General features: G+C 32.2%; 1 protein-coding gene across 5 annotated transcripts in view; it reads right to left on the bottom strand.

Moving 5' to 3' along the window:
* Positions 1-27,360, bottom strand: part of LOC127733981 (tyrosine-protein phosphatase non-receptor type substrate 1-like) — a 72,109-nt gene that overhangs the window by 16,309 nt on the left and 28,440 nt on the right. For all 5 annotated transcript variants that reach the window (XM_052243469.1, XM_052243468.1, XM_052243472.1 and 2 more), the window contains exons 2-3: positions 16,576-16,699; positions 6,695-6,819 (exon numbers count right to left, since the gene is read on the bottom strand). In XM_052243469.1, coding sequence (XP_052099429.1) covers positions 6,695-6,819; positions 16,576-16,672 — 222 coding nt within the window. In that variant the 5' untranslated portion in view covers positions 16,673-16,699. The remainder of the gene's footprint in view (positions 1-6,694; positions 6,820-16,575; positions 16,700-27,360) is intronic.

The following is a 27,360-nucleotide window of genomic DNA, read 5'->3' as shown; positions in this document are numbered from 1 at the left end:
ACAGACTAGAAAATATTATACGTTTTGTAAAATTTTGCGTCGAAGGCCTTCCAAAATTGAAAATGTTTTATCTGCTAGGCAGTACTTAGCTTTTATTCCGATCAGAATTTTTATTTGGAATGTCCTCCATATTCATTTTTTTAACATCTATCTAAGATCATCTAACTAGTAGTTTTAACTATCTTGAAGCAAATTGGATCTTTGTTGAGAAATACGTCGTAATGATTTTCGATTTTTAAACTTGAATGAATGAAGCTGTGATACTGAAAATAAATAAAGATTTAAAGACTTCTTGACTGGAAATAATGTAAAATGTAATTGGTCCTGTCTGTTTCATCTTGGGATCATCGAATGACCCTTCGAGGCTTAAATACCTTTGGCAATATAATAAACTATTGCATAAACAAATGTTTCAAGGGAATTGTTCAAGAAGTACGTGTATAGTGTATAAATGTCAAAGTTTTTTTTTAACAATTTTTTCCTAATTACATTTCCTTAAGGTAAAACATTGTATTAATTGGTATTAGTTGACGTATTAGAAGAACCAATATCAATATATTGGCAAAAGGTTGCTAAAGACATACGTCTTATCTCTTTCAGAAAAAAAGATATAAGAAATTCACTTGAGAAATACATTGATTATACTTTTCTGCATGATATGATTACAGAAAACGGATAATTATCCTTTCGAGAATCATCCGTGATGGCAAACCAAAATATGCACTGAGGCATGCTTCTGTTCGCATGGAGAAAATATATACTTAAAGAGAACATACTGAGAGAAACGTGCCACCACCGGAATGGAAACACATCAATTTTACACCAATTTGAGTTTTCCGTTGAAAATTTAATAATGGTATATTACCGCACACGAATTCAGGCGGCACTTTTGTTGATTGGATTAGAAAACCAGTCGTCTGAGGCAGCATTATTCACGGCGTAAGAATTCGGATTCTGTTTCACAGTAAACAATCTAGTTCGCAATATCCAGGACAAATAAAGAATTAATTTTGCAAAACAAAAATTACTGCGACACGTAAAAAAGTAATGTGTATTTCATACCTAGTCTACTACTACCTACTGTGAAAACAATCTATTTTATCAAACAAAACACACTGATCATAATGATTCTGATTATTGGCAAAGTTTTTGTAAAAAATAATTTTATATTCTCTAATAAAAGCATTCAGGCGTCAATTTGGAAAGAAGGAATATGGAGTAGTGTACGTGAAACAACAATCTTAGAATATAAATATACTAGAAAATCCATAGTTTTCTATGAAACAACCCTTATATTCAAGTTGTTGACATATACCTCGAATTTGACTACAGCGGTCGTCTCAGTACCAGAATTTATAACAAACGAGACGCTTTTAATTTTGAAATTATTAATTTTCCTCACCGTAGCAGCAATATACCAACATCACACGCGTATATAGTATACATTGCTCAACTCATACGATATTCAAGAGCTTGCAGCAGCTACTCAGACTTTATAAAAGCATCGATGTCTGAGCAAAGCATTAATGAGCCAGGGTTTTGTCAAAGAATGTCTCATCTTTTTTCTCAAAAATTTCACTGGAAAGTACCAAGACCTAATAGATAGATATTCAGTATCTGCTTTACAAATAATACAAGATGGACTTGAGTTATAGCTTCTAGGTGCTGAAGGTGTGTATCTGTTTCTTTTTATTTACTTTACAGTTTACCCTTCATGTGTCTTTGTGCTACTATGTTTCTTTTGGTCGTATGACCTTTGACCTGACTCGGTATTTATGTATCCAGCTGTCAGATTTTTTGGTTTTGGTATTCCTGGTGCAAGTGGGTCCAGATGTCCGATTAGGACGCAACAGGTTTTAACAGTGTTGTTTTCAGTATATTTACCCTTGTATTTATATTTTTCTTAATTTATATTTTATCGAGAAATTGTATACTGTATGTTCTATTAACTCCAAAACTTTTTTGCTAGCGTCTTTGTCACTATCAATTACAAAATCTTTTTTGTTGGCATCTTTGTCAAATTTACTATCAATTACAATTGGCGTCTTTGTTAGATTTATTTGTATATTTCTTTGATGTATTTAGTCAGTTGAGTTGTATGCCTGTGATGTATGTTTACACAGTTTTGGCTGCTGGGTCATAAACAACTGTCATACAAGTGATATGTTTAGGGGACAACCATTTGATATTCTGGGGGGGCCAGGAGGATTTTGAAAATAAATAACTCAGCCTTGATAATCACAAAAACAAATGGTTTGTTCTGTGGTAGTTTGAAAATAAATTACCTGACTTGCAATGTATTGAAAATAAATAACTCAGCAGGTCTAATCGAAAGTATGAGATGGCACCAGATTCTTCATAAATTCATCTTTTTTTCCAAAAAAAAAAATCGGGAAACACTTCCCATATCTTTTAAATTAATAATAAAAGTATAAATATTATTTAAATATACTTACTGTGACCTATAATGGTTTACTTTTATAAATTTTGACTTGGATGGAGAGTTGTCTCATTGGCATTCATACCACATCTTCTTATATCTATTGAAATGTCAGAAAATTGGTTTCATTTAACTTGAGGTTAATTGTCTCAGGAACACTTACCTCACTTTTATTAAATCAGGGCCGTAACTACATTGAGACAAATGCCTCATGTAGGAAATTTCAAAACCAAACGCTTGTCTCCATATCAAATTGTGTTCACCGTGAGTGCCTTGCAAGAAGCAAGTTCTGTTCTCCCTCAGACGTAGCCCCTGACTTTTCGGGATCAATGTATCTTATTTATTTGTCTTTTGTTCATTGATTGCCCTTCTGTATTCTGTTAGTGTTGCATTCATTTTGTAATTTAGTAATTTTATTATTAACTTGATCATGAGTTTAAAAAAACACAGCAGCCACAGACTTAACTATGTGAATTACATTTTTGCTTTATCATGCATATTTGTCTTTTGATGTTGTTCCTAGAAACTTAAGTCTTACACTGAATCTATAACGTGATTTTGCTTTGAGACCAAAATATTGTCATAAAATTATTAAAACAGAACTTGCATTTTCAGTTTAAGAAAGGGTCTGGGGAACACCCAGAAGGCATGATTTTGCATCATTTGTTCTATAGCTTCTTGGGCCTTCAGCGGTTCAAAAACCCTTCAAAAAAAAATTTTGCCTCGCTCCAATCGGCAAAACATGTTTGCCAATACTTTTAAAAGAGCCTTAGTTACAAACAAACTTTAATACTGTGTATGTATGCAATACATGTATATGCATTGGGGAATATAGGAGATTCATTTCTGCAGAGGATAATAATTAATTCTGATTAAATGGTACATAATGACTTGACTATACATAAATTATTTAAAATAAACAAATAATTTAAAAATTGTATGTTTTCGAATATATAAATATAGTTGTGAAAATAAATAATCAGTCCCTTGCTTTAATGAAAATGAAAAATCTTGCTTCAATAGTGCAGAAAATAGATAATCTGTCCTCTTAGTTTACAAAAATAAATAACCGATCCAAAACAAATCCTCCTGCCCCCCCCCCCCCCCCACCAGAATATCAAATGGTCGTCCCCTTAGCTAGATATAAAACTATGTTTAACCCACTATTTGTTTTGAAATGCCGAAAAATGACGGTTGTTTTACATTCGTACCGTTGGTTGATAACGTTTGACTTTGTCAGTTTTTATGGACTTCCCCTTTTTGAATTTATCTTGAAGTTCGGTATTTTTGTTACACTTTTTGCATATAAAACGTATGTATATATGTTTGGAACTTGAGACAATTTGTATAACACATACATGTACAAATATGGAGATGTGATATATTCCGCAATGAGACAATTATCCATCAACGACCAAAGGAGAAGTTCTGTACATGGAAACTTATGTAAATACATATGTATGTAACCTGGATTGATTGGATTCGCAATTCACAAGGTAATAGTCCGCAGGAAGACATGTCACCTAATCGGACACATTATTAGAAATCCGAGTCGACCAGTTTTTGTTCTTAATCCAAAATGCCACGTGCTTAGTAGAGAAGCAGCACATAGCCAGAAATTAGTAGTACTTTTGCTAATTAATATTCATAATATGTAAATGAGAATTGTACCACGTGATAATAGTTTGAACTGGACTGGCTTGATATCATTAAAATCTTTAAACACGGATATTATAAGTTGCCCGTCACAGAGTCCTTGTTTATAATCACTCTGATATTTCTGTAAAGTTGTCAGGCGGTCAAAATCAAAACAATGAACGCGAATTTAGTGAATTTTTCGTGTTTTCGTGAGTTTATTCTTCTTGAAATAGAGGCATTTTAACTTTACGTGGGAACCTAGAGTACAACGACTACACATACAAGGTTTGGACTTGCTTATTCTTTGGACATTCAAGTTTCAAGTTTCACCCCGGCAACCTGTATTTCTAATGACCTTGTTAGCCAATTTTCAACACGAAGTTTGCAAATTTGACGTTACAGCCATTTTAGCCTGTATTTTATACTGCAATGTTAAAAGCCTCTCGCTTCGATTTTTAAAATAGCTCAGGAACCTTGATTTTTGCAACGCCAGTCATTATATTTCGTTTAAATGGTGTATATTGTTGTGTATATTTATTTTCTGCCCCGGCAACCTGTCTATCACTTAAATCAAAGTTAAAACAGACATTTTTTCTAAATTCCCTATCATTTCAATATAATTTCCGTGACCCTTATCCGATTTCTTTAGTATAATATTCAAATAAGCAAAGTGGCGTTGATTTCTGGATATGAAATACAAATTTACAAGTCTTTGGTTTGACCAGGCAGGGGATGGAACCCATGACATTCTGCACTCGAGGCTAGTACGCTGATACAAGACCATTGGATTCTTGTTACCTAGAAACAGTCGTGCTACTCATTCATATATATGCGTGTATCTTGAACCCATTCCTTTCACACACACCCACATTTATTTGAGAACTTTAAACATACTTGTTACACATACATGTATGCATGCAACCTGGAAATATTTTTGTTAAAGGGAAGTGAGCTTTCAAATGAATCAGACGAGCAAATCTTGTGAGTTACAGAGAATTTCATAATTATTGACGTCAAGTTTAGAAATACAATACACAATGAAAGAAAATGTGTGAGGAGCCGAACAAAAGTCCCTATTTCATATGAGTTTTACTGTCGAATTGTAGAAGTTCAGATGACGATATTTCTATACCCCTGTTAATTCTTGGGATAAAAACAGAAGGAAACAGGATATCCATGAAACCACCTATATAAATACACACATAGTAAATGCTGATAAATTGAAGTGAACGTGATTGATTGTATGCAACTAACAGCTCTTAAATTATATTTTTGTATAACAAGGATTAATTACTAATGTATATTCCCTTGTATAACAACATTTTCATGCACATTTTTCAATTTATAGCTTGATCAGAGCATAAAATAATTGACGAATGGCATTAAGAGTAATAAGTTAGAAGATAAAACAGATTGAGTACTGGTGTCAAGACGTTCGTGTTTGAGAGAAACACTCAAATTAAATTTGACTTCAAAGCAGGAATAAGTGGTAATAAAACGAGATATTTAAGTTTGATTGCATTATTTTTACACATTTATTTCTTTTAGTTTGTGACAGAAAGTATTTCTTCGTATGTGGCAACCACAACATATCAAGTAGAAATGACGGTAGTTATGATCAATTTTTAATACCTAATGATAACTAAATATTGACGGATTAAAGGGACATATAACTATAACTTACAATTAAAGTAAGTTAAGCGATGACACAAATTTACCATAATTGAATCTGACGTTATTGATAGTCCATCAAATCAAATCAAACTCTAATGCTAAACAAGGTCTTCGCTGTGTACAAAATTTCATTAAAACCATGTTCAATTCAGCAACATCCTAAATTGAATCTTTTTCATCTCTGCTAACTAGATTATGAAATATTTGCTGAAGCAAATGTTACATTCTATTGAGCTGTCAGTTCGGCAGATATTATTTTGGTGTTTAGTTCTTTGTTCTTCTTAATTAATTTTCGGGTTGATGTTGATGTTTTCAAAATGATAGAAAATCCATATCTCAACAATAATAAATGAAAAACATTATAAACAAAACATATAAAGATAACATCCATAGCTCAACCCAGTGGTAGGTTTCCGTATAAAGAATGCCTTTTCTCTTGTTTGTACGTCCGTCAAGTCCGTATGTAGGATATATTCAGTACACTTGTATCACTTCTATACTATGAGGAGAAGACATATTTTCAAAACTTGGGACTGATGAAATGAGGTTTTAGAAATTACTATTGTTATATAAGACAAGCATTTGAACAATAACTGATGAATAGTGTTTACTGAAGTAAAGCTCAGTGTTTTTTTAATTAAGTTTACGTAAATGTATAAAATACATACAAAACATATACAATGTAAAACATTAAGATATACTAAAAAAAAGACTTCTTTTCACAAACAACTTGCAGAATGTATTGTTTTTTGGAATGTCAGTTCTTTGTGTGTGTGTGTGTTTTATTAACGTGACGAGACTCACACTTTTAAGTAAATAAGAGGTAAACCACGAGTGGTTTTAGATAAAAAGTATATAAATAGAGTTATGGTTGAAATACATACCAAATTAAAATTTCTATAAATTCTGTCTGAACGGCTTTAAAAACAAAAGCATACTTACAAACCGAGTTTGTAACCCAGTCACAGAACAAAGTAACGTGGCAGTTTCTCCAGCATAGAATGATACGTTGTTTTCTCTAGGTTCAAAGAAAGGGACATTGGCTTGTAAACCTTTAACAGATAAGGCTGAAATTCAAAAATTATAATAAATATTTGGATGCATGTAAAGGAGATAAATGAGAACATTTATATAAAATAAATTCAAAATGGAAAGTCCTTTATCAAATGGCAAAATCAAAAGCTCAAACACATCAAACGAATGGAAAACAACTGTAATATTCCTGCCGTATGTAGAAAATGGTGGATTAAAGCTGGTTTTATTGCGAGGTAAACCTCTCACTTGTATAACAGTCGTATAGTGTTACATTATATTGACAACAGTGTGTGAGCAAATCAAACACGATATAACAGGTAAAAAATGTCAAAAATTGGGGTACAGCAGTCAACATTTTGTTATAATCTTAATCACTATAAAAACAAACAACTATTTCAACAAAGAAAAACAAAATGGCATAAAGACACTCTATAGATAAAGTACATAAGGAAAATATGAAAGACAAGAATACCAAAAAAATGACCATAGTACAATAACACAATGGCGGGATGCATAAATACCGTGCCACGCCAAAAGTATGTTACCAAAAATGGACTAAAAAAGGTTGAAAATATACAAAGACAAATAAAAAAAAAATTATAACACGTAATTAAGATGATAAACAACATCAGTACCTAGAATCTATACTTTAAGACTATCATGTATTATTTGTGAAGTTGATAAGGAATATTAACCATCAAGTGTGTTTCTGTATAAAGCGTTATGTCGATGAATTGAAGTAACAATAGTTTAAAATAGTAATACGCGCTTGTTTCTAATACGGTTTATTAATGGACGAAACCTACATGTGCCGTCGTAAATGGTGATGAAAATGTCAAAATACAGAACATAAATGTTATATATTGGTTCTAGTTTATTATTTTTCTCCCAAGCAATCGACAGTAGCTAAATCTGTTCAAACGTCAACAGAATTACCTCATCAAAGCTGGAAGCAGAGCGGACAATTCTATAAAATCTAATGGTAGACACTGCAGAGGTTTCTTAAACATTAACATATGGAATATATAAACAAAATATGTTGATAAAGAATCAATAAACCATTTGTGCTATAATGTCTCGAAAAAGAATAATTAAACACTAAAAAATTAGATATCATATTAGATTTTTTTTTTTTTACATTTTGAATTTGTTTATTATCTGTATTTAATCGACGTATACACGTTCAATTAAAGCATTTCTGCGTGTACAGTCAAAAAGGAAATGCACAATCAAATACGAGTTGATTGAATTAATAACTGTTTATTTTCTCTTCTACCTGCCATGACCTTTCATGACACACCACGATAATTCTACTTGATGGATATAATTCAAGTTTAAAAGCCAATACACATCGAACAACAATATGCTTAATGTATTTCCACTAACTAGTTAAGTCAGCTATAACTAATATTAAGTTAATGACAAAGATATTCATTTATTTTCATTCCTATTTCCATGTTCAACTGGCATCAATCAGAAATCATTACACCTTAATGACATACAGATGTAGGTGACATGTATATGAACTCTACGACTCAAAAGTTACAAAAATCGGCAATGTTGCAGTCAAAAGCAAATTTAACATGTACTCATATCCAGAAGGCTCGATTGACGTGTTTGCACAATACAAAAGTTTCTCAATATGGAGAAATTGTAAAGAAAAGATCTGCCACGATTATACTGGATGTACCAATATTAACACCTACTATGAGATTATTTAAAGAGCTAAAATGGTTTAATTTAAAATCCAGGATTTCTTATCATAAATTGATTCTTGTTCATAAAATTCTCAATAATAAAGCACCTAATTACCGTAAAGAACTATGTTGTCAAATTATAAACCTACACAGCAGAAATTTAAGATCTTCTGCAAATAATAATCTAGCTGTAGCAAGGCTTAATACAAATTCGATGAAAAAATAGCTTCCTCAATACTTTAGAAAAAAAACTACCAAAATGAAATAAAACTATGTGAAAATCTTGGTACTTTTAAAAGAATATGTGTTGGTTGTTTTTAAACTATAAATGATATGTAACAAATCTCTAACTCTATCTTGTCTTTTCAATGTTTGTGTATCATGTATAAATTTGTTTTTCTTGTTATACAGACAATCTTTTAGCTTGACAGTTGAATCATATGTTAAAAAAGTTGTAATATTTGTAATACTTGTTCTGTATGTTTTTTGTGAGGGCCTGAAGGTAGATAAGTGAATGCTAATTGAGTCACCTTCTCATAATAAGGTCATGATTATTATTATTATTAGTAGTAGTAGTAGTAGTAGTATCCTTATTCATATACGAACCAATAGCATCGTGAACCAATGTGCGAAGGTCTGGATTGGGGAGGGGGATGGGGGTCCCTCAATTCTGTATTCTTTTATTCTTTAAGCATAATTTCTTTATTCTTTATATTTTTTGCCCATTATTTCCTACTCTTTACATTCTAACACCCATTATTCTCTTTCCTTTATGTTTTTGGCCCATTTTCTGTAGTATCGGTCCATTTTTCTCTATTCTGTAAACCCGATCCAGACCCTCATGTGCCCGGTAAAATATTTCATAAGATGTGGATTGCAAAAAAACTCGTGATATATTCAACTTTATCGAGGAGTCTTTAAACGCTTTCTACACAGAAATCATTCACACAGACACTACATGTTCTATAGAGTCATAATAAAAAGAAAATTAAGATTTAGTATACTTGCTGCACCCAAAATGTTACTGATGTAAAATGTGACAATCATACCGCATCTCCTTATCTTTTGATTAGAGCTTCAATTAGACCTGTTTCGTCGGAATGTTTTTATTTCACAGGTTTTACTGTAGAAGAGTGAGCATATTATTAAAACAATAACTCGTCCATAAAATAATAAATCTCCATGACGCCTGCATGTAATTGAAATCTAGATATCAAAATGTAACCTGAAATCAAGGAGGAACAAAAATAGGTACTAATAATAGTAAAACAGTGATGTCATAAACTTGTCATCCTTTACATATTTGTCAACAGTGCCAAGTTTCTATGCAAATATTTTGTTAAGATTTTACAAATCAGGAACGGTGTTCCCACGCTCAAAGTATAAGTTTTCTGCAATCAGGAAGTAAAACATCGAAGGCAGTGAAAACAGGTCACATGGTATCGAAAAATGAATCTTGTATTTATATACTAGTATCAAAAAGCTATCATGACTTGCTGAGAAGAATGTTACGAAAATTGCATATGCGTGCATTACATTTCAAAAATATAAGTCGTCGATGAAAAGGAAGTATATGTCCCACTGTATAGCATAATTATATGAAGCATGTGAAGCTCAGTGTTATATATCAATAAGCTATGACTTGTAAATGCTAACTAGATAAGATTTCATAGATGTCCATGACAGTCTAACTACTAGTATAAAATTGAGAATGGAAATGGGGAATGTGTCAAAGAGACAACAACCCGACCATAGAACAGACAACAGCAGAAGGTCACCAACAGGTCTTCAATGCAGCGAGAAATTCCCGCACCCAGAGGCGTCCTTCAGCTGGCCCCTAAACAAATATATATACTAGTTCAGTGATAATGAACGCAATACTAAACTCCAAATTGTACACAAGAAACTAAAATTAAAAATAATACAAGACTAACAAAGGCTAGAGGCTCCTGACTTGGGACAGGCGCAAAAATGCGGCGGGGTTAAACATGTTTATGAGATCTCAACCCTCCCCCTATACCTCTAGCCAATGTAGAAAAGTAAACGCATAACAATACGCACATTTAAATTCAGTTCAAGAGAAGTCCGAGTCTGACGTCAGAAGATGTAACCAAAGAAAATAAACAAAATGACAATAATACATAAATAACAACAGACTACTAGCAGTTAACTGACATGCCAGCTCCAGACTTCAATTAAACTGATTGAAAGATTATGTCTTCATCATATGAATATCAGGCACAATCCTTCCCTTTAGGGGTTTAGTATCATACCATCATAACATATATGAGAAGAACATAACCCGTGTCATGCCAACAACTGGTTTTTAAATAAATGTGTTTAGTGCCGATGCAAAGACCCTATAAGTGAATCAATATTAACGCCAAAATATGCAATCTTTAATGACCTGACAACAGTATCGTAACTATATCCCTTCTTAATAAGTCTATTTAAAGATTTTGTTAGCTTCAGAGGTGAATACTGACATTTTTGTGCTTTATAAAGAATATTTCCATAAAAAATTGGATGTGAAATACCTGAGCGTATAAGAAGTCTGCATGTTGAGCTATATTTACGAATGATGTCCTTATACCGATGATAAAATTTAGTAAATGTTTTGACTAGTTTGTGATATCGAAAACCCTGGTGTAATAATTTTTTCAGTAATACATAAATTTCTCTCGTTAAAATCTAAAACATTGTTACATACACGAGCGAATCGTACAAGTTGAGATATATAAACACCGTAAGATGGTGACAAGGGAACGTCACCATCTAAAAATGGATAATTAACGATAGGAAATGAAAAATCATCTCTTTTATCATATATTTTAGTATTAAGCTTTCCGTTAATGATATAGATATCAAGATCGATGAAAGGGCAGTGGTCATTGTTAGTATTAGCTTTATTTAAAGTAAGTTCAACAGGATAAATTTCTTTAGTATACATACTGAAGTCGTCATTATTGAGAGCCAAAATATCATCCAAATATCTAAAAGTATTATTAAATTTGTGTATCAGATGTTGTTTCGATGGGTCTTTGCTGATTTTTGTCATAAATTGTAACTCATAGCAATAAGCGGTGCACAGTTATTCCCCATTGGAATTCCGATAACCTGACGATATACGGAATCTCCAAAGCGAACAAAAATGTTATCTAGTAAAAATTCAAGGGCATATATAGTATCAAAGCATGTCCAATTGACATAGTTTTTTGGTTTATTGCTACTAAAAAATGTCCTAAAAGAGTTTGAACATATATATTCACATTCTGACTTTTTAAATGCCCATTTAATTAGGTGTGTGAATTTTTTCTTAATGAGAATGTGAGGCAATGTGGTATATAGGGTAGAAAAATCAAAACTTTGAACAGATTCAAAATCACCAATATATGCATGCAATTTATCAAGTACTTCCAAACGAGTTCTTGACACTCCAAAAGTAATTAATTCCACTATTTTCGAAGTCCTTATTTGAACAATTTATTATCAGGTTTTTGATTGTACCAAGTGTACTGGTAAGAAGAATAGACAATTTAGTAGTGGAACAATGGCTTGAAGACGAAATGAATCTATATTTGTAAGGTGTTTTGTGTAGCTTTGGAAGCCAATACATAGTTGGGACTTTCATTGTATTTGGTTCTGCTTGTAGAGCGGAAGCTAAAAGTTTATGTTTGTTACAGATGTCGTTTTCTGAAAATGGAGTCAGTTGGAATGTTGGTGAATTGGTGATTTCTTTTTTCAGAACCTCAATGTAAAATTTACGTCAAACAATAATAATATTATTAGCAGCTTTATCGGCCGGGACAAAAACAAATTCCTTGGCTAGTTCTTTTAGTTTATGTTTGATACGAGAAATAGGTTTATTGTGGTTATTGTTAAGAGTAAAATGTTCTTTAAAATGTCGAATACGTATATCAACTATGTTCATTACTGATTTAAAAAAAGAGTCCAAAGATTTTTTGTCAGCTTTTTCCCGTTTTATCCATTTCAAACAGTAAGTATGGAGTGAGTCGTGGATGATATTACGACACTCATTCCAATTAATAATTGACGGGGGACGATATTTAGGTCCTTTACTGAGGAATGATTTTAACTCTCGGTCTTGAACGATGTTAAGATCTCCTGTTATAACATGGGAAATGGGTCCATAAATGTATTCGGAATTACTGCAATTACATGAAGTAGGTGTATTTTCACTGATATTAACATCTTTACACAATTGGCTATAATTAAACACAAATTTCCGGGTAGATTTCTTGTAAATATAACAAATAAGAGGGAGCTCAGTATTATCAAAATATCCCGGAATTTGTTCTTTAACAGAATGGTCGTTAAAAATACCGACAATATTTACAAAATCAAAACCTTTATTGACATACTTTATTTTAATAAACTGTTTTTTATGATCTTCAGGGCGATCAATTTTGGGAAACAGTTTAGAATAACAATATGCCATTATAATTTGAACGATTTCATACTTAGGACTGCTATATGAAATTGTGTTGCAATCCTCTAAAATTTTATTTAACTTATTAACCGGTAATGAACAGAGCTTTGTTAACAGATAATGTCTGCCGTTGTTTTTTGAAATAGAAATTAGGTCCGAAATATTGGTATGATTGGTCCGAAATTTTCTTTGATTGCGATTTTTTCTACGACCATGAGAACGGTTTTTACGAACAGTTTTAGAAACTATATCCAAAATGTTAACAGAATCGGTTCTTGATATATTACCAATTCCCATGATATTATCATTAAGACCGAGAGGGTAGACTGTCTGTAATTTTTTAATCCAATTTAATTCAATTATTTTCCGCGATCGTACAAACTTTGAATGAGATTCACCAGGCTGCTTATTTACTACTTCTAAAGGTTGAACTGCTAAATATTTAATAGGATGATTGTGCTTCTTAAGGTGTTGATAAATGATACTTTTGAATTTATTGGGTCTTTTAAAACGATACAGATGTTCTTGAGTGCGTTTAGATAAATATCGTCCAGTTTCACCTACGTACTGAATACCGCATCCCGGTTTGTTTCATGTGAGTAAATAAATTATACTGTTTGTTTTTCAAGTTATATCAGTTTCAAAATTTAAAGAAAATGTGCGACCATTAAACGTGGACCTTACCGTATTGTTGGTGGAAAGACGGGGACATGTAAGTCATTTTTTGGCATGACACTTATCGATAGAAGGGTAACCACGATTTTTATTGTTAAAAATGTTAGCGATGGTAGTATTTTTAGATAAGCGATTTTGAAGATTGAGACGTGTAGATACCCTTTGAACGAGTTTAGTATTTAATATTTTTTCCATTTCTAAGCTTCATATTTGTTTTTTGTTTGTGAATTATATTAGAAAGGAGCAAAGACTGGCGTCCAGAATATGAACCAGCATACAATGAATTAAATTATGTTAAAAGGATAAATCTGTTCGGCTAAAGATGTATCTATATAGGTACCAGTCTTGTATAACAACTCCAGTCAAATCATGGAGGGAAATAAAATAGTCCATTTTTTTCTGAATTTTTTTTCTGGACTCAATTTTTTCTGTTTGATTAAAAGTTTATACTGAATTGAAACATATATATAGATTTAAAAAAAAATTTCCATCTTTTTGGGGATATCAATCCAGGAAAGTGGAAGGATATCATGTTTACTGGAAGTGGTGCGGCCTAGTAAAAACAGCAAACAGAAAGTAGAAAAAAATAGTTTTGACTTCAGGGTTACATAACTTATTATTCTTCGTGGTATGACCCACTTTTTTTTCAATTAAATCACAATTTCACATTAGTACATACATGATATGAACATGAAAAAAATTTTCTATGTAGCATTTTTAATTTTTTTTATCTTCAAAGATCAGCTGTTTAGCATGTAAGCCTATGAAGCAGTCAATTACAAGACTGCAACCTTGTATATTAGATAAACAGGACGAAAAGAATCAAAGGGACTGAAAACGTAACACGTGGTATGGCATAAACAGATGAAGCTTAGTGGGATATACCAACACGTTATGACTTGTAGTTGCTGAGAAATTGCGACAAGAAATTTATGAGTTACGGACCGACAGAGGTAAACATATATACTCCATCCTTTAGAGTGAAAGAGTAACAAACTTTCAATCCGGTATTAATAATATCAGTTGGGTGTTAGGAAAAGTCTTGTAGTAAAGTGCCTTTCATAAAGAAATAATATTCATAACAAAGAATAGCAAAGCTTTGAAGACTTTTAGAAAAAACGTACAAAGAGTCAAAAATTGTGATTCAATGTATGATGGACTAGTTTCTTGGGAATACAGATTGGAAATAGAAACTATGTCCACTTTTGTGTAGCTCCATGGGCGGATCCAGGGGGGCCCTGGGCCCCCCCCCCCCCCCTTTTCGTGGGAAAAGTTTGGTTGATTATATAGGGAATCACTGAAGCATGACTGGAGCGGGCCCCCGCCTTAGGTCAGTCAGCGCCCCCCCCCCCCCCCCCCCCCCTTTATGAAAAGTTCTGGATCCGCCACTGAGCTCCTTCCTGACAATCTTCTGTAATCGCCACAATAAGTTATGTGATATACATGTATCTATAATTTGCGTTGTCGATAAATCCTTTAAAGACATACAGTCGTTAACCATTAATGTATATAATGTATTCCCAATTACAAAAACTACTCAATTAAATATATTTCTTTCCATAGGTCTATTACATAATTATGTCAGCAAAGGATGTATATGAAGAAATGATTTATGTCAACCTGTGGTTATAATTGGATATTTCAATATTTGGTGGCCATTATTTCCTGAAAATTTACTTATGGTAGAGCGTATTGGAACGAAAGATAAAATTGGTGAAAATATCATGCCTTCCCATGGTTAATTTGAAGATAAATAACGGGATGGCATAAATCATTTCTATTTTGATCGATAAGTTATATATATAGCACGCCTTTTACGAATTAACGTATGTATTTCACGAAAAGCGTAGCTTTGAGTGGATTAAATATGTTAATGAGTAAGGCGTGGCTATATATGATTTGTAACATTAATGGGCTATGCCACACGTCAAAGGTTAAATGCTGACCAATAAAACTTTACTGTACTTTTCAATATGTCAATCAAATAGTGGAATGATACTATATCTGATTTCCAGAAAATTAACACATACAAAAGATGTCAGTTGGATTTGTATGTCAGATACAGGTACATTTAAATGTTTGTTGCCGTGGGATTCAGGCTCGATAGCCATTTACGTGTTATAGAATATTTTTTTCTCCCCAAAAACTCTTGAAAGGGGTGGGGGGAGGTGATGCAAAATTTTATTCGATGTTTATCTGCCCTCCAACTCGAAAATGGCGTGTAGTTTCAAAGGAGTTTTATCGTTGTGATAAGAAAGAAACATTTTATTATACCAATTATGAATACAGTGTACAATTGTAGACAGGAATACATTATGGTAAACTCTTAATCGCCCTGTGTGAAAAAAGGAAAGTCTACACAGTGAAAGAATTATTATTGTAACATGAATGGTAATTTTTCCTTTATTACTATTCTTCCATTTCCAAGAACTGGAAAAAGATCGGTTAATTGATTGCAATGGTTGCATGTTGAATGCGTGTAAGGTCCAGGGACAGATATTTGAAGCATGATCAATTCACGGAGATCGGCCTTTATAGAATGAAGAAAATTACTAAACATCCAGTGACATATATTTTTTCATTAATTTCGACACGATAAAAATAAGTATCCAACCAAAATAACAGTAGGAAAATTTATAGTAATTTCTATTACATTTTGTTTTATTCTTTCATTAAATGGAGGAAATTAAACGACTAAAATTCCAGTGACAATTTTTTTGGAATATTTATATTGTCACGATAAAAACAAGTATCCACCAATTTATCAATATTGACCACGTTATTCCTTTTGTAGCTCTCCTCAAGCATTGATTTGTTTCAAGTCCAATGTTTAGGAAACCATTTTTAATTTAGGGTTAGGTTTACAAGTTTTGCTGTCGACCCTGTCACTAAAATCAAATTTCAACTTAACACCGTTTTTCACAGTAACAGTCATTCTTTTACAAAATAAACAAAATGCAACTTACCACTGAACGCTGACAAGAAAAGGACAGCTTCTACTATGTAATACTGTATGTATATTATTCTAGAAATTTTGTATAATCGTCCATTACGAATCATCATTAACCGGTATCTTTGTCATTTAAAAGCCTGCAAGTAAATTTAAAGAATCTTCACTTACTGATAACAATCTTAGAGAAAATGATTATCAAGTACTGCATCATACAAAAATAAATTATATCAATATCAAGAAGAATGTTTCATAAAGAAAAATCACAATTCCATTACTGGTACATAAAGTTCTTTTTGCTAATTACCGTTTTATTACTTTTAATTACTTATTCATAAACAAGTCTCTTAGGATGAACAAATTCTACTTGATTCTGACAGTAAGTATATAGAGGTCGCTCATCTCTGTTGTGTCAACGACACGGTATAGATGCAATTAGATTGAATTGAAAAGTAGTAAAAGGCGTTTTACTGAAATAAATGCACTTATGTTAATTGTTCTACAAAACCAATAGATTTGATAATTACAAATGAACTCTGACAAGATATACACTACAAATGTAGACGTGAACTCACAAGGATAATTACCCCCATCATCCGATTTTTTTTTACCACAGACTAGCAATATCATAGCAAGTAAGTTTGATTATCTTCTCCTTAACATGTACGATCGAGATTATGTTCCATTATGTAACATCCTAGCTATAGGGTAGTTAGTACTACAACTGTCAATTTATCAATGTCCACCCAGCAAACTATGAAAAATTGCTGTTACAAGCCACGTGGACCGACAGACCGACTGACGAACGTACAGAGTGAACGAAATCGATGACCCTATTACTATTTTACATTATTAAAACAGAAATGTTTGTCTAAACCACACATAGTTTTTAAGAAAAATCTATGTACTGAAATTGGAAATTTGATGTTTTTAACACAAATTTAAGATCGTTTTTCGACAATTGTATGTGCTTTCTATACAAATGTTCACAAATTTTGAAAGAATTCAGTCAGTAATATTTCAAAAAAGAAAAGCGATAAATGCATTATGTTTTAGATTTTCAAATAAAGTTCAACGAACCAAAGTTGCATGCAAAATTTTTAGAAAATCTGTGACTTAGCCCATTTACTGTTACTTGACCGTAAATCATTAAAACGGAGACATTCACAGAAATAAGACATCGTTTTTAAACAACATTTTGTTGACGGAATTTCGAGAATTAGCAAATTGAAGTGAAAAATGCATTTTTATGCACATTCTATATACAACAATAGTAATGTTGTAGATCTTTTTGATAAATCTTTAAATGTTTGTATCATCGAAAATATAAATGCTACATTTTGTTTTTCAATATTCAGATTCCATTAAACGACATCTGAGTCCATTCAAAATTTCATAAGAATCCGAAATACTGTTTAATTACGTATATTTCGCATTTTCTTGGACAATCTACCATTATTCAACGCAATTTCATGTGAAGTCACATAGATGCATATGAGACATATAATGATATTGACTTAGGACAAGTTAAATGTTGGAGAAAAAAAGATGAACAATAGATCAACATAAAAATAAAATTCAATTTGAATGAAGAAAATAATCACATTTTTGGTTTGTCGACTAATTGTCATTGCCGTTTGAGAAGATAATTTATAACATATATACTTTATATCAAGGAGGTTACTGCGTAATAAGTCCTTCGCTATTCTATTATACTTATAGTGTTTTCTGACAGCATTCTCATCCGATTTATTTTGATGAAATTTCCAAACTATATCAGCTGAAAGTTAATTAGCATATACATGGTTGTACCTACATGAAGTAGTTTGTCGTTTGTTGCTGTATATCATATTTGATTTTCGTTTATTGTTTTGTACATAAATCAGGCCGTTAGTTATTTCGTTTGAATTGTTTTACATTTGTCATTTCAGGGTCTTTTATGGCTGACTATGCGGTAAGGGTTTTGCTCCTTTGTTCAAGGCCGTACATTGACCTATAGTTGTTAACTTCTGTGCATTTGGTCTCTGGTGGAGAGTTGTCTCATTGGCAATTATACCACATCTTCTTATTTTTATATTAAAAAAATCTTCAAACTCTTCTTGTAAACTTGTACATGATGTGTTTTCATATGAAATAGCTTCCCATAGAACATAGTACTTTAAATTATCTTTATCATTGGTTGGTCACTTGTTTATGAAATAAATTGCACACAATTTTACTGACTGGTAATATGTTGAAAAATCTTCTTATTGTTCAATGTCGTTCTTGTTGGTTTGCTTTAACATTGTTTCATCTGAATTTTCTTCTGCCAATATATTTTGATAGCCCCTTTGTATCTTTCCCCACATCTAACAGGCGCGTAGCTGCCTTTACGCAAAAAATCATTTGCTTGCACATTTTTTTCACCAAAAAAAAAATATTCTGAAATTGAATTACGGATAGTCTTTAGTCTTTACAGATTATCGTGTCGGGCGGTGTTTAAAGCCCAAATCTTTGATGTCGTCTGTAGCAGTGACTAACAAAGAACTATATATCCTTCAATATTCGCAATCTTCTCAATTCTAATTACAATGCCAGTAACTACATCACCTACTGAACGGTCATTTAGTGCATTAAGGCGACCGAAAACTTATCTCCGTTCAACCATGGTACAGGACAGACTATCTTCGTTGGCGCTCATACATGTTCACAAAGAAATGGATATTAATAACACCGAGAGAGTTCTGCGATCATTTGCCTTGGCAAAAAAAAGATATATGGACTTTCGATATTAACTATACTTTAAGTCTTACATGCAGTATTAACATTTAATAATACAGGCTCAATACAATCACCTTGAAAACATCTTAGATTTATATCCCTTACTTATAAGTCAAGACTTAAAAGTGGCCGTTAGATTTCGTATTCCCATTGTCCGTTCGTCCAAAAGACTATTGATTCACCTGGGGTATCTGTGTCCCAAATGACCTTCTACCGTTGTCGTAGAAACCTCTCCTTTGATTTGAGAATGACCTTCGTGAGACACACTATGGGTTTCTTGCAAGAAGCAGGAACTGCTTACCCTTTTGGCCGGAGCACCGGAGGACGCCACATTGTTTTCTTGGTCCGTGTTTTTCATTTGTATTTAATTTTCAATGTTGAATGTTTTCGTTTCTCCTTTTGTGTCTTATCTGTTCCCAGGTTTGTCAATTGTCCATTGATTAACGCTTCGGTTGTCGACTCTTCCTGATCTTCCCGTTTTATAATTTTTTTTTTATATTTGAAAATAACCATGTTAATAATATAAGCAGCAAATTACGGAACTCACTAGACTTTTACTATCGTTTCATGAAAATATGGTATAGTAAGAAACAGATAGGGTATTTTTCATGTTCAATGCAGTCACTGTAATTACTCATATGCCCGGAGCTTCATGGGGATTCGCTTCCCTAGACCACCGTCTACGGTGCTGCCCTGAATCCCCGACTAGGGTGCTATCCTGGACCAGCTGGGGACTTTGGGCGGTCCATAGCCTCCTCCCTTGCCGAATCACTATAAAGTCCACAAGTATTCACAAAATAGGAGTTTGGGCGTGAATGTGATGTGAATTTCACAAGCATGGCATACCGGGAAAATACCCGAAAAAAGTTATCATTTTCTGCATAAAATGGTCCAAAAAAAATTTTCCTTATGATTGCACTTTATTTAAGTCCAGCTACGCCCCTGTCTAACACATTTCATACTGTAGAGGATTTGTTTTTAACTTTTATATAAGGTTTTCAGATCATAAATCAACAAAAATACCGTGTTACCGAAATAACACTTGATTTGTATAATTTCGTTTATGATTAAGGGGCAATGTATTGTTACATTATTTCCTATTTGTAGACACAATTAGATTTCATAGATATATCGGTGTAAATCTATATTTTTGATTCGTATATTTATTAATGACTTGTGGTATTGTATTCTCTTACTAACGACAATAATTCTATATTTCTCAAATAATTCGAAAGATGAGTTCGTTAAAACAATTCTAGCTGTCATTTTTATAATTTTAGTATCTCTATAAAAAAAAAACCGAGGTGCAGTTTGCCCATACTGAGCAACAGTAATCTAAATGTGGATTTATTTGGCCTTTAACTATTTGATTTGAGCGTCATTGGTGAGTCTTTTGTAGACGAAATGCACATCTTACATACAAAACTATAAGCATGGTATATATAATGAGTTTTTTTAAGCATTGTACAAAAAAGTAATCATTTTGATTCAAGTATTTCTTGATTCTTCTCGGTAATGCTGATGAAGAGTTACTTTTTGATAAAATAATTGATATGATTATATCAAGACACAGTTTCTTAAAAAAAAATTCCAAGGACCTTTTCGCAGTAACTTTCATTAATAATTAGGTTGGCCATAAATGGGTATATCAAATGTTTCATTACGCATGTCAGAAAGTTTTTTTTGTACCAATAACCAGCGTCATGCTTTTGATACATATACTACCGTTTGGTTCCAAAAGTGAAATATCTATTCTGTGATACAAAAAATAAATAAAATATGTATTCTTACAAGTCATTGGTTATATTTGTAACTTTTTTTCTATGTATGTCAATGTTTCTAATGTTTTATCTTAATCGTAGCATAAAATGATAGTTTTTGCATATGTGTAACGAGCAGAAGTAAACTAGCCAAATAAAGATTTTATTATTATTATTATTATTATTATTATTATTATTATTATTATTAAATTTGAGAAAATAAGATATAATATATAATTCCTTCATGTCACATGATACATCACGCATGCGCCAAAAAATTCAAAAGTGTTTATTTTCTGTGGCGAAAAAAATCTGATTTTAGTGCATTTAAAAGTATATTTGAATATTGGGAATATATTATCTGCTAGCTTTAGTACATACTTTTGAGTGGAGGAACAATTTTGAGTGTTTTCACGAGAGAAATGGAGCATTTAGACATATTAAGTTTTGATCCCCTCAATCCTCAACTGGCAGATACATACGTACAATCGGTATTAACACCCGTTAATGTAAGTAAAGTGACTACTACAGCAGAAATTCATCCAGAAAAAACTGTAAGTAACGTTAATAGTACGTCTGATAAAACACCATCACGAAATAAAAGGCGATTATCAAACGAATCTGTTGAAGGGACATCGAAAAAGTTGAAATTTTTAGTTAATGATGACCATGAAGATATTATACGCTTAACACAGTCTACACAGTGTAAAGATAATTCTATTTGTATCAATGAACATAACTCAAGTGATTTTAGTGAATTAAAGTCGTTAGTTGTTAATTTAACGGGATCTATGAACAGTTTTTGTCAGATGATTACACAAAGAATGGATAATCTTGAGAAAACAATCCCGAATACAATAGCGACATTGATCGATAGTAAAATTTCATCAGAAATGCAAAAAGTAAAACAACAGTTCCAAAAGGAATTAAAAACTGTGTCTGACAAAGTTGAACATATAGAAAAGTCCTATGCAAACGTGGCGAAACAGCAACCAAATACAGACGAGGCTATACGGGTTATTGTTAGGAATTTGCCCGAGTCAAACGGAGAGAATGTATTAAACAAGGTGAACGCTCTAATTAAAGATGGTCTACATTTAAAAGACGTTAAAGCGGTATCTGCAGATCGTAAGAGTTACAAAGAAGGGAAATACGGTGTAGTAGTTGTAGTTTTCAAATCGATGAACGACAAAAGAAAAGTCATGGATAAAAAGCGCGATTTGAAGGATTCTCGAAACTTTAAAGACATATTTATTGAAAATGATTTGTCGAAGTCGCAACGGATTCTGAATAACAACTTACGGAATATTGTAAACGCAATTGGCGAAAATAGACTAGAAATAAAAGGAGGCAGAGTCCGAACTCGAGAATCAAGATTTCGTGACAACAGAATTGACAGCAACCCACGTCGTAGTGAAAACCAAAAGAGAGATCACCAACCAATGGATGAAGAATATGAAAATCGAAATTATAATTCACAGGGATACAACAGTGCTCGAGGTGGAAATCGACGAGGGAAACACTACAAAAGTGGGCGTGGCGGTCATTAGGTAGAATGCGGATTTTGGAACATTAACGGATGGAACTATAATGTAAATAGTGACAAATATAGTCTTTTAACTTCTTGTATTCAGCAACGCAATCTACATATACTGGGTATTGCCGAAACACACCTGATGGGTTCTAATTCTATAAACGTGGATGGTTACTGCTGGTACGGCCATAACCGACGGAATATACATATTCGAGCGAAGAATGGATCGGGTGGTGTAGGACTTTTGGTTTGATCAACAATTTCACATTGAAATCGTTGATGATAATACTGATGGTATAATGTGGGTGCAGTTTAAAGATAAACGTTGTAATGCCAATATGTTTTACGTTTGCGTCGTCTATCTGCCACCAGAACACTCAACAAGAGCAGTCAATGTACACGAATTTATGGAAACATTAATGACACATATATACACAATCCCACAAGGTAATTTGTTCTATCTGTGTGGTGATTTTAACAGCCGTTGTTCTGATTTCTCGGATTCAATCGAAGGAATAGATTGCTTACCAGAGCGCGATATAGTCGATTTTCAGACAAACGGATATGGGAACATTTTTTGTGACTTTCTAATTGATGTTAATTGTTGCATACTTAATGGTCGGAAAACTTTAACTAACGACTTTACCTTTGTATCAACACGCGGTTCCAGTGTAGTAGACTACTGTATTTTACCATATGAAATGTTGGATTCATTTAACTCCTTTAGCGTAACAAGAGCTACTACTATCATTCAAAGTCTTGGCGAGCCCGGTAGATATGATCTTCGTAAAATAGTACCTGATCATTCACTATTGACATGGAATATGTGCCTATATTTTCCAATTGAAGACCAAGTCAGTAAAAATAAAGACAAAAATCAAACTGTTATGAAAATCAAATATGATACTAAAAGTATACCGGAAGATTGGCTTAGTGGAGAGTCTGTTGTAACAGAAATTAATCGTGTGATATTGCAGTTGGAACAATCTGAAGCTTCACAACAAAATATCGATAAAATGTATGAAAATTTTGTATCTGTATTGAAAACAGAAATGTCCGAAAAGTTACAAAGTAAAGAAATTCGAATTAGTAATGCGTTTAACAACAAAGCTAGAAAATGTAAAAAACCGTGGTGGAATTCCGAGCTTACTATGTTGTGGAATGATGTTTGTAAAGCGGAGAAAAATTGGAATAAATGTCGTCTTAGTAGTAAGAAAAGGGAACTTCGTCATATCTTTGTCCAAAAACGAAAACTATTTGATCGAGGTGTCCAAAGATCAAAACGTCAATATTGGCATTCAATGCAAGAGGAATTAATTAATTCGCAAGGAAACCCGAAGGAATTTTGGCGGAAAATTGGCAGGATCGGAGTAGGGAGCGAGCGTCAAAATACTACTCCAATGGAGATTAAATTAAATGATGGATCAATATGTGATGATAAAGATATAGTTATTAATAAATGGAAATGTGATTTTGAAGAAATGTTAAATAAAAATATAGATACTAGTATTAGTAATGAAATAGAAAATTGTAATAGTGATATAATTTGTGATGAAATATTAGATGGTGAAATTACCAGTAGCGAAGTGTATAATGTAGTGAAAATATCAAAATGTGGCAAATCTCCTGGCGTTGATGATATTCCAGTTGAATTATATAAAAATCCTACAGCATTGAATGCGCTTATCCGTGTTTTCAATATATGTTATAATTCCGGTAAAGTGCCAGCTATGTGGAATAAATGTATCATTACACCGATCCACAAGTCATCCACGGCAGATCCCAGAGATCCGATGTCCTATAGAGGAATAAGTCTAGCACCAGTGGCGTATAAACTATACTGTGGCGTCCTAAATGCTCGTCTGACCGGAAAACTTACCGATCTTGAAGTGATCAACGACGAACAGAATGGTTTCAGAAAGAGTCGCAGTACCATAGACCATCTATCAACTTTAACAACTATTATTGAAACAAGAAAACTTTGTAAACTTTCAACATTCTGTGCATTTATAGATTTCAAAAAGCATATGACTGGGTTAATCGTAATTTGTTGTTTAGTAAATTAGAATCCTTAGGTTTAAGTACCAAAATGTTAAATGCTTTACAATCTCTATATTATAATGTTCAATCTTGTGTCAAGATAAATGGCAATTTGACTGATTGGTTTGGAGTAAATTCTGGCCTAAAACAAGGCTGCATATTATCGCCGTTATTATTTAATATTTTCATAAATAACTTAGTTGATGACATTAAGAGATTAGATATTGGTATAAATGTAAATGGTGAAAAGATTTGTATATTATTATATGCAGATGATGTAGTATTATTAGCCGAAAATGAAAATGACCTTCAAAGAATATTAGATGTTTTAAGTATATGGTGTAATGTAAATGACTTAGTTGTAAATATGGACAAGTCAAAAATTGTTCATTTTAGAACACAATCTGTGACACAAACAAATTTTGAATTTATGTTGAACGGAAACCAGTTAGATATTGTATCAAAATATATGTATCTTGGTTTATTATTAAATGAGTTTTTAGATTATAACGAGATGGCGAAAATTGTAGCAAAATCAGCCAGCAGATCATTAGGTTTACTAATTGCTAAATGCAAAGCAAATGGTGGTTTTGAATATTCTACTTTTACTAAGCTTTTCGACACTCTTGTTATGTCTGTTATTGAATATGGTGCTGCAATATGGGGAAGTAAAGAATACTCTTGTATAAATGCTGTAAAAAATAGGGCAATGCGTTTTTTTATGGGTGTTGGAAAGTACACACCTAATTTAGCCCTATATGGTGATATGGGTTGGATGCCATGTATTGTAAAACAATGGGCATGTATTTTTAGAACTTATAGTAGATTTACGAAAATGTGTAATAATAGAATAAACAAAAAAGTTTTTATATGGGCAAATAATATATGCAATAATAGACTGAAAAATTGGAATTTCAGAGTACACACAAAGTTTAAAGAAGTTGATATGGAACATTTTTGTAATACTAATTTAATTATTGATAAACATGTTATAAAAAATATTGAGAATATCTGTTTTAATAGATTTAAAGAGCAATGGTATATTGATTTAATGTCAAACGAGCGTAGTAAACTACGTACTTACAGACTGTTCAAAAATGAATTTGGTGAAGAAAACTATTTATTAAAAAACATACCTGGTAAATATAGGAGTGCCTATGCCAAATTTAGAAGTGGTACTGCTCCTTTGAAAATTGAGACTGGAAGGTATGAAGGTCTTTTAGTTGAAAATAGAATTTGTTATAACAACATTTGTAATGAAAATCTTTTATTTGAAGATGAAAAACATGTATTAATGAATTGTCCTGTGTATGAAGATTTGCGTTGTTATTTGTTTTATCAAGCATCCCTATTTAATGTTAATTTTATGCAATTGTCTGATGACGATAAATTTATATTTTTATTCACAGATGAAAATATGTACTTTTATACTGCCAAAATCTGCAATGACATTTTATTGAAAAGAAAATGTATTTTATATAGCTAATTTTAGTGTAAATAATGTATATACATTTTAGATAGTCTCTCATAACTCTTTTTAGAGTGGCTCTTGTATGTTTTATGATGTTGTTTTATTAACTATTTGTATGTTTTATATAATGAAGAGGTGAGACTTAAATAAAATATTGTCTTGTCTTGTCTTGTCTTGTCTTGTCATGCTCTGTGGTCATTTTAACATGGGTAGGTATTGTGTCGATATTTTTCACTGAGCTTTAGCGAGAGCATGAAGGAATCATTTCGATTCTAATAGGACAAATACGGTATTTTTATAGGTCGAAGCGAACGAAGACACCTTACGAATATTTGGTGTTCCCGTGTCCACCCCCATGAAGTATGTACATTACATTTTCGTATTGTAAAGTTTAAAAAATAATAGCAGAGTAAATATATAATGTTTAAATAACAATATACAATTCTTTGTAAGCAGCTAATATATATATTTGTTGTTTTCAATTTAGACTTGTATATATATACAAACAAGTCTAAATTGAAAACAACGTTCAAACCTATGATTGCGTTGGATAAAAACCGCAATTTTTATACGTGTGCATGCAAAACAAATTTCTTGTTAGAGGGGTCTAAATACAGCACAAACAACATTTTCCAAAAGACCAAAAAAAGTGAAAAAGTATATTTTAACAAAACACATTTGACTAACAGGTCGAACAACAAATGCTCTTAAACCCTGCTAACTGCCATTGGCGATTGCCAAATAAACGGATCACCGATGTAATAAATGGATCTTAATTATAAATTTAATACTAAACAGAAAACAATAAACTTGCGGAAAAGATGGTATACCGCAAACAAAAGATGCAAAGGTTTTTGTACACCATTTTTGTTTGCAGTATACCATCTTTTCCGCAAGTTTATTGTTTTCTGTTTAGTATTAAATTTATAATTAAGATCCATTTATTACATCGGTGATCCGTTTATTTGGCAATCGCCAATGGCAGTTAGCAGGGTTTAAGAACATTTGTTGTTCGACCTGTTAATCAAATGTGTTTTGTTAAAATATACTTTTTCACTTTTTTGGTCTTTTGGAAAATGTTGTTTGTGCTGTATATATATATATATATATATATATATATATATATATATATATATTATATTTGGATAGAAATGAAAATAACGAGAATGTAAACAGTAAGTTTGTGCGCAAAACAAAAAAAGAACGTCATATCAAAATTGTTAGTATATTGTCCTC

Source organism: Mytilus californianus, unplaced genomic scaffold (genome assembly GCF_021869535.1).
Source record: "Mytilus californianus isolate M0D057914Y unplaced genomic scaffold, xbMytCali1.0.p SCAF_3, whole genome shotgun sequence".
Classification (NCBI taxonomy): domain Eukaryota; kingdom Metazoa; phylum Mollusca; class Bivalvia; order Mytilida; family Mytilidae; genus Mytilus; species Mytilus californianus.
Note: the sequence above shows the minus strand (reverse complement) of the source record. Positions and strands in the feature narration are given on the sequence as shown.